General features: G+C 35.0%; 1 protein-coding gene across 1 annotated transcript in view; it reads left to right on the top strand.

Annotated features, from left to right (window-relative positions):
* Positions 1-5,751: 5,751 nt before the first annotated feature.
* The window catches only part of ASIC5 (acid sensing ion channel subunit family member 5), a 52,918-nt gene continuing 48,748 nt past the window's right edge, over positions 5,752-9,921 (top strand). Inside the window, exons 1-2 of the mRNA XM_007943977.2 lie at positions 5,752-5,791; positions 8,477-8,783. Coding sequence (XP_007942168.1) covers positions 5,752-5,791; positions 8,477-8,783 — 347 coding nt within the window. The remainder of the gene's footprint in view (positions 5,792-8,476; positions 8,784-9,921) is intronic.

Below are 9,921 nucleotides of genomic sequence, written 5' to 3'. Positions count from 1 at the left end.
CTGCCTCGGAAACCCAAGGAGGGGTTGCTATGAGTCGGGTTTGACTCGACAGCCCATAACAACAACAACAACAACAACAACAAATATATATATATATATATAGTGTGAAGTGTAATGAAGCAAGTCACAAAAAGCAAAGTATAGCAAAATGTAGTATGACAGTACTATGTCAGGAATGACAAATTAAAGAGGAATGGTGTTGCATTCATCATCAAAAAGAACATTTCAAAGTTTAGGGTGAGATACAACTCTGTCAGTGATAGGATAATAGCCATACACCTATGAGAAAGACCAGATAATGCTACTATTCTGCAACTTTATGCACAAGCCACTGATGTCAAAGATGACAAAATTGAATGTTTTTACCAACTGCTGCAGTATGAAACTGGTAAAACATGTAATCAAGATGAATTGATAATTAATAGTGATTGGAATGTAGAAGTTGGATACAAAGAAGATTTAGCTGTTGGAAAATAGGGCATTTGTGACAGAAGCAACACCAGAGATTGCATGATAGAATTCTCCATGATAATTATTAAATAGGGATACATTTTTCAACAACACAATTACTACACATGTGAACATCTTCAGATGGAATACACAAAAACTAAACCAACTACATCTGGGGAACGAAACAATGGAGATGCTCAATATCATTAGTCAGGACAAAGCCAGGGTCCAACTGCAGAATTGACCATCAATTGTTCCTATGTAAGTTAAAGTTGGAGCTGAAGAAAATTAAAACAAATTTATGAGATCTACAACATGCCTTTAGTTATATCCCACATGAATTTAGAGACCATCTTGAGAATGGATTGATTTGATGCACTGAACACTGATGATCAAACACCAGAATAGTTGTGGGATGACATCAAAGTGTTATACATGAAGAAAAAAAAAAGGTTATTTAAGTGATAGAAAGGACCAAAGTGGACTTCAGTAGAAACTCAGAAGCATGAACACTGAGTAGCAAAAGTGAATGGAAAAAAAAGTAATGAAATAGACAGCTGAGCAGAGGATTTCAAAGGGCAACTTAAGAAGATAAGGAAAAGTATTGTAAAGAAATGTGCAAAGACCTGGAGTTAGAAAACCAAAAGGGAAGAACATTAACAACATTTCTCAAGTTGAAACAACTGAAGAAAAAAATTCAAGCCCTGAGTTGCAATATTGAAGGATTCTATGGGCAAACTGTTGAGCAACAGAGGAAGTGCCAAAAGAAAATGGAAGAAATACACAGATTTACTGTATGAAAAAGCATTGGTTGACATTCAACCATTTCAAGAGGTAGTATATGCTCAAGGACTGATAGTTTTTAAAGAAGTCCAAGCTACACTGAAGATATTGGTGGGAAAAAAAAAAGGCTCCAGGAATTGACCTAATACCAACTGAAAGTTTCAGCAAATGGATGTAGTGTTGGAGGTAATCATCTATGCCAAGAACTTTGGAAGATGGATAGCTGGTCAATCTACTGGAAGAGATTCATATTTGTGCCAATTCCAAAGCAAGGTGATGCACTAGAATATGGAAATTATTCAATAGTATCATTGATATCACATGCAAGTACAATTTTGCTGAAGATAATTCAAAAATGGTTGCAGCAGTACATTGACAAGGAATTTCCAGAAATTCAAGCCAGGTATAAAAGAGGGCATAGAATGAGAGATATCATTGCTGATGTCAGAGAGATCTTGGCTGTGTTTTATTGACTATGCAGGGTATTTAACTGTGTAGATCATAACAAAAGAGCTCTGGTGGTGTAGTGGATAAGGCATTTGACTGTTAACCAGAAGGTAGTTCAAACCTACCAACCGCTCTGCTGGGGCAACCTACTTCTGTAAAAATTTACAGCCTCAGAAACCCGGGGTTGCTTTGAGTCAGAATTGACACGATGACAGTGAGTTTGGCAGGGCTTTTTTTTTTTTTTTTCTTTTTTTTTATCATAACAAATTGTGATATTGTGGATAACATTGCAAAGAATGGGAATTGCAGAATACATAATTACACACGAGCGTGAGAAATGTGTACATGGACAAAGAGGCTGTCATTCAAAAAGATGAGAAGATACTGCATGGTGTACAATCAGGGAAGATATGCATCAAGGTTGTATATTTTCACTACACTTATTTAGTTTTTATGCTGAGCAAATAATCTGAGAAGCTGGAATATATGAAGAAGGATATAGCATCAGGATTGGAGGAACACTCGTTAACCACCTGAAATATGCAGATGACATAATTTTGCTTGCTGAAAATGAAGATGACTCGAAGAGCTCCCTAATGAAGATAAAAGACTACAGTCTTCAATATGAATTATACCTCAACATAAAGAAAACAAAAATTCTCACAACTTACCAATAAGCAACATCCTGATAAATGGAGAAAAGTTTAAAGTTGTCAAGGATTTCATTTTATTTGGATCTGCAATCAATTTCCATGGAAACAGAAGTCAAGAAATCAAATGATGTATTGCATTGAGTAAATTTACTCGAAAAGATCTCTTTTTAATGATAAAAGGTGAAGATGTCAATTGTGCCTAAACCAAACCATAGTGTTATCAATCATTACATATGCATGCAAAAGCTGGACAATGAATAAGGAAGAACAAAGAAGAAATGATGCCTTTAAATTGTGGTGTTGATGAAGAATATTGAATATATCATGGACTGTCAGAAGATAAAATAAATCTGGTTTGAAAAAAGTACAACCAGTATGCTCCTTAGAAGCAAGGATGTCTCATGTACTTTGGACATGTTTTCAGGAGACACCAGTCTCTGGAGAAGGGTATCATGCTGATAAAGGGGAGTGTCAATCAAAAAGAGGAAGACCCTCATTGAGATGGATTGACACATGGAGAAAGGAAGAAGGGTGCTACTATATTGAGGGGATTGCAACCAATGTCACAAAACAAAATGAATATATATCTAGAAAACTGTGTGTTTAAAATTGGAAAAGTTGTGCATCTGAGTTGTATTTTTTCAGAGTACTTATTCAATCTGTATGTGAGGAATGATCAGAGAAACTGGACTACATGAAAAAGACACAATATCAGACATGAAGGAAGACTAATTAACAACTGAGATATGCAGATGACACAATTTTGCTTGCCAAAATTAAACACAACTTGAAGCTGTTATTAATGAAAAATAAAGACAACTGTTTTCAGCATGGAATATACGTCAACATAAAGAAAATAAAAACCTTGGACCAATAAATAACATCATAATAAATGGCAAAGAAATCGAAGTTTTCAAAGATTGCATTCTTTTTGATCAACAATCAATGCTTATGAAAATAGTATTCAAGAAATCAAACATCGTATTACTTGAGGAAAATCTGCTTCAAGTAACTTCTTTAGAGTGCTAAAAAGCAAACATGCCAAGTTATCACCTTATAGACTATGGTGTACCTGACCTTAGCCAGGATATTTTCAATCACCTCATATCCATGTGAAAGTTGGACAAGGAAAAAGGAAGACTGAATAAAAATAAACACTGCTGAATCATGGTGTTAGCAAAGAATACTGAACAGATAGCTCGAAGAATGAACAACTTTGTCTTGGAGAAAATCCAACCAGAATACTCCTTAGAAATGACAATGATAAGATCTCATCTTGCTTGCTTTGGACAAGTTACCAGGGAGAGACCAATCTCTGAAGAAGGACACATCATGCTTTTAAAGTTGAGGGTCCACAAAGAAGATGACATTCAAGGAGATGGGTTGACATAGTGGTTGCAACATATCTATTAATGTGATGGTGCAAGGCAGGATAATGTTTCATTCTTTCATACATAGGACCACTATGAGTCAGAGTTGACTCAATGATACCTAAGAACAGGTTAAAAACTTGGACAATAATTACAAGGCTGATGATTCAAGTCCACCAAAAAGCACCTCAGAAGAAAGGTCTGGGTGTCTCCTGTATAAAAATCAGTCATTGAAAACCCTATGAAGCACTGTTCTATTCTAACACACGTGGAGTCACTGTGAATAGGAACTGACTCAACAGCAACTGATTGGTGCTTGTTATAGACCTATTTAGTACCTTAGTAACTGTCTTTGTATAATTCCAAAATTATATGGATTACCAAATACATCATATGGACTCTCCAAGTATTTGTAGGATGGAAGAAAGAATAAAAATGAAGAAAGAAAGGATGAGTAGGTAAATTAGAGACTATTCGTTTCAGAAGATCTACATTTTAAAATATTATTCTTGAAGTTGTAATTTAACCTAAAGGAAAAGAATTTAATGAATTTAAATTCATCATTAGGATTAACTCTCTTCCTGAAATCTTTCATTGGATTTCAGGCAAGTCTTTCCAGGACCCTTCATTTGTTATCACTTGAGGTTTCTTAGTTAATAACCATATAAGACCTAATTTCACTTATGCTACTGAGATTCCAAGGAAACATATGGAAAACCAAGGTGTCAATGGTTAATAGTTACATATTTATCAAATATTGCATTACAATGGCAAATCCAAGAGGGCCTAGTGAGGATACATGCAATTCCTCCTCTTTGCCAAGAGATGGCACTATTTATACACAATCGTGTATATTCTCTAATTTATTATTTAATATAATACATTTTAATATTTTCTCAAACCTGTTAATAAGAACAAATAATTAACCTTTGTGCTCTATTAAATGTATATGCTTTAGTAATTATTTCTTCCTGAGGAGATATTTCATGATGTATTCTTTTTATTGGCTATTATGTCTGTAAAAAATTGCTTTATCTGTTAGTAAAAAAAGAAACTTCAACAAAGAAAAGACACCTTTACAACAAAAATTTCATTCCAATTTCATTTTGATTCAACACTGTGGTGGTTAAGTTTGTGTGTCAACTTGGCTGGGCCTGGTTGAGTGGCTGGGCAGCTGGATGTAATTATTCCCCATGGTGAGAGTGGTGATTAACTCCATGGTGAAATCTATTGGAGCAGCTGAGTAGCTGATCTAGGGATGTGGTTTGCTTCCAGTATATAAGAAACAGCTTTGGGAATGGTGTCTAGCCTTTTGGCAGACCTGAACCCTGCATGTAGTCAAGTCATTGTTCAAAAGCCTGGCATGCCCTACTGATATCGGGACTTCATCTGCACCTGAATTAATGGCTGCCATGTGGTTTGGTAACATTGGGACTGTGCCTTTTTACTTGTCAACCTTGGACTTGTCAGCCTCAGCTGCCAGCAGCTGTATGAGTGAAGAAAAGCCTCCAGCTTCAGTGGGCTGGAGCAGGAGGCAGAATTGAAGCCCAAGGTTGAGGGGTTTTGACGCAGCTCCTAGAGCCTGGCACTTTGAACTCAGACTTAAAGTCTCCAAAACTTTAAGAGAATAAATTCCGTTTGTTCAAACCATCCCATTTGTGGTATTTTCTTTAGAGCAGCACAGAGGTAACCAAAACAAACACTGTAGAAGATATAAGCTAGACTCATTTCCTGTTGCGTTGTCTGAGTGTAAACTAACTTGTTGGGTACCATACTATAAAACTCATAGGGTTTTTGCCTTTTAATCTGAAAAAGTTGTTTCTTAATGATACTTTCTGTTTTTCATTCTATGAGAGCCCTCATAAATCCAGCATTCTTAGTTTGCAGATTAGGTGTTTTATGAGGCAAACCATAGCAACACAAACATTTAAATTGCCCCCACGTTTTACTATCTCAACTGTCGTATTTTATATAAAGGCCGCAAAATGACTACGGTCATTGATGAAAAGCAGACTTACCCTGAGGGCTCCTGCTTACTGAAATCAAGAATGGAGCATATTGAAAAAGCAAATGTATATTCTGAGAAAGGTGGGTAAGGATTAAAATCTCAGAACAGTTACAATTTTAATTTCTAGAGTCTAGAAAGTAGGAAAAAGGGAGAGTTTTTTTTTTTTTTTAATTTTTAATGTGGGAAATTTGATTTCCAGTATCACTTGCATATAATGTAAATTACATAAATATAATATAAGTAAAGCATTTCTTGTTACTTGGAAAAAGATTATCTTGTATGACGGAGAAAATAATTATTTTTAAAATATATACTATACGCTAGAAACTCTGGTTTTTCTTCTGCTTTGGTTTCTATTTGTCATGTAACTGTAGGTTTTGTTTTTGAACTTCAGAAAAACTGCATTTTGTCCCTCAACATGCAGCTATGAGGATTGCATTTAATTAATATAAGGGCTACTTGCCATAATCACAGTGTATGCCTCAGTTAGGAAAGTGTCCTAAATTGCAGGCTGGAAAGTCGTGTATTAAAATGATTCCAATCTGCCTCACAACAATACATTGCTTGGTTTCTTTACTATTTATTTAAAATAATAATAATAAACTAAATTAAAACCAATAAGTGACTGATACTACTCCAGCAAGGCCAAAGCATTTGCCAAGGAATAAGTCTATATTAAATGGGATGATTTTTTACAGGTAAATGTGAACTATATATTTCTCAGAAAACTGCTGATAGCCAATAATACCTTGCTTGGCCCAATAACTGTTTACTAGATTATTGTTCTTCTGATAGCTTTGGTACCTATAGAAGCAAGGGTGAGAGTTGCCCAGAGATTGACTTGTCCTTTTACCAGAATGAATTCTTCACAGGGTTTTATAAATAATGCCTAAAAAATAAGCAGAAGAGTAAATAGATTTATTTTTATTTTCCCTTCAGACTATAATAATTACTATACATTTATTACTTTACTTGATACCAAAAACAACATGTGTAAGAGCTAATATAAAATTTTAGTGTAACTTTAATCAGAACAGTACGATCTTTCCTACTTAGAACATGGTTTTTGTAAAAGAATCATAACATAATTCGTAATAGTGTCCTAGCACTTTGGAAAGGAAATAACATCTTAGAAAATGTTCATAGATTCCTTTTAGATATCATAAGTGTCCTATAAATTTTGATAAGCTTAGCTGTTTGACTGGAGATACTATGAAGTATTTAATAATGACTTAATGATAATTGAGCTTGAAATAAATAAATATTGGTTGGTTGATCAAAAATGCTGTTTAAATTGTAAAAAAGGAGCTATAATAAATTCACTTAATTATAAACATTGATAACAACATTAAAAACTCAGAATTTTATGTAGTTTTCAAAAGTTCCTGAAACTTTTATCATTCATCACATCTCTACTAAATTAGAAAAATAATAAAAATAGCAATATTTTTGAATATTTATTATGGTCTTGGTAATGTTCTCAGTCTTCTCTCAACTAATATTCACAATATTTCATGAAGCAGATATTGAGGCAGACACTTCTGGTATTTGACAAAAGAGAAAAGAGGTATTAGGTTAAGAAGCTTGGATGAGGTTGACCAGTTTACAATACAAGAGACCTGGGCTGGAAATAAGGTTTTCCTACTCTCACTCTCTTAATTGTATTGTAGCCTTCCTTCAGCAAAGGAATGCTCAGCATCTCTCCTATGGACAAATAAACAGAAATTAAACCAAAAGAAAATTCTGAATATGTTATATATTGCCACAAAGTATCCAATGGCTACCCTTAGAAAATAGATTACTAATGTGGGAGCTCTGGTAGCATAGTGCCTAAGGCACTTGACTGCTAACCAGAAAGCTAGTGGTTCAAACCCACCAGCCACTCATCGGAAGGAAGGTTGGGTGATCAACTTCTGTAGTGATACTGTCTTGGAAACCCATGGAGGGTCGCTATGAGTTGGGGCTGACTGGACGGCACCTAACAACAACAACTAATAATGCAACTCTAAAAAGTCTGGTTAAATAACCAATTGAAATAACAAATAGTTGTGTCTTAAAGTATATGAAGTTATGACAGTTACATTCAGCCATAAAATAAAATACCATAGGATTAAGATTATTTGAAGGACTGTTTACTTCTTCGTCCCATTTACTATTTTTTGAAGAATAAGTCTTGTCTTGTTGATGACATCAAAGAGACTGTGATATTTCAGGATCAAAGAGTATTTTAAAAATAAAAGCTAACTTTCCAAAGATTATGAGATTTTGAAGCCACACCTATTTATATGATTTCATGAATACATTTGAATTTAAAATTGCAATCTCAACATAAAGGTATGCTGTTGTTGTTGTTATTATGTGCCGTGGAGTCAGCCCCGACTCATAGCGACCCCTCCCTGAGTTTCCGAGGCAGTATCACTACGGAAGTAGGATTGCCCAACCTTCCTTCCGAGGAGTGGATGGTGGCTTTGAACCGCCAGCCCTCTGGTTAGCAGGCAAGTGTCTTAGCCACTATGCTACCAGAGCTCCCACATAAAGGTATAGTATATATTTTCTGAGTAGCATAGCATTTTCTCATAAGACCAGTCAGTCAACTTTATACAACTTGATTTCTAAGTAAACCATTCAACTCAGGATAAATTTGAATCTTTATATATTACACATAGAAAGGGTAGTCTGTATGAGCTATGTTCTATGCAGATAGCATTAAGGTTTCTCAACTCATTGTTATTTTTGTTTAATTATTTTGTGTGGAAAACCTTAAGGACTTTTGGAAAAGATAAAACTTTACCTTTCAAAGAAACCACTGCCATTGCCTACTGACCGAAAGAAGTTTGACTACGACTTTGCCATCTCCACCTCCTTTCATGGAGTACACAATATTGTACGGAACCATAACAAAATTCGGAAGGTGATCTGGTTGGTGGTAGTGCTGGGCTCAGTCTTGCTTGTCGTGTGGCAGATTCACAGTCGCTTAGTCAACTACTTCACTTGGCCCACCACAACGTCTGTGGAAGTTCAATATGTGGAAAAGATGGAATTCCCAGCTGTGACATTTTGTAATTTGAACAGGTAAAATTACACTTTTCATAAAAATTAGTCGTGTACCTTTTTTAGTATAAACTTTCTTGTCTGACTGAAATAGTTTTATTAGGCTGTATTCACATATGTAAAACCATTAAGATTTCCAAATTGCATTTAAAAACACAAATGTAGATGAGAAAAGAAGTTATCAATGCTGTTTTCATTATTCCTTTTTTTCTCCCTTCCTTCCTTCTTTTCTTCCTTTTTTCATTCTTCTCTACTTTATCTCCACAATCGTATGCTAGGCAATATACAAAACAGATTAACAATCTTGATTAGCAAAAAAGATATAAAATAAACAATTTCAGCACATGACAATTGCACAATAAAATAGAAGTATGTCCAAAGGCTCTGAAAGTACATAGGACAGAGTGACAGGCTCCATTTGGGTTGACACAGAAGTCTGAAAATTAAATGATGGTGAAGAGGCTCCCAGATAGATATGAGGAATAACTAAAAGACAGAATTATTATTAACACACACAAAAAAAATAGCAGTATAAAATATTCTTGTGTATATAGAAATGTATGTGGTATCCAAGGTATTAAGGGCTAGATTCATGGATGTGCAAGTTATGGAATCACAGAGGGCCCTGCACTTCAAAGAGCCTCACCCTTTTTATAATGTGCTACTTTTGCTAACTTGATATTATTAATAGTATTTTAACAAGGGTCCCTACATTTTCATTTCTGGGTCCTACAGATTATGTAGTCAGTCCTGAATAGAAGACTGATGGGCAGATATTGGGGAAGGTGAGGCTAATGGGTTTCAAAAATGAATGGAACTGAAATCAGCGTCTGGCTCAACTTTCCACCAAGGGGTAGACAGTCCTATAAGGTGAACAATAATACCAGGCAGGTATGCAGACCCTAGAATAATCAACCATGCAAGATCCAAAGGGCAGTATTTGCCTTGAAATAAATCCAAGGAGGCAGAAAAGAATAAGAAAGAAGGACTGATGGAAATGGTAAGCAGGGAGGAAGTGGGAAGAGTGCTGTTACATTGTGAGAATTACAATCAATTTCACAAAACAAAATGTGTATGGACTGTCAAATGGAAAACCAATTTGCACTGTAAACTTTCACCCAGATCACAATAAAAAGCTTAGAGGAAAAAAAAAAAAAAA

The sequence above is a fragment of the Orycteropus afer genome, unplaced genomic scaffold, assembly GCF_000298275.1.
Source record: "Orycteropus afer afer isolate SDZICR_OR568_19922 unplaced genomic scaffold, OryAfe1.0 scaffold00116, whole genome shotgun sequence".
NCBI classification, from domain to species: Eukaryota; Metazoa; Chordata; class Mammalia; order Tubulidentata; family Orycteropodidae; genus Orycteropus; species Orycteropus afer.
Note: the sequence above shows the minus strand (reverse complement) of the source record. Positions and strands in the feature narration are given on the sequence as shown.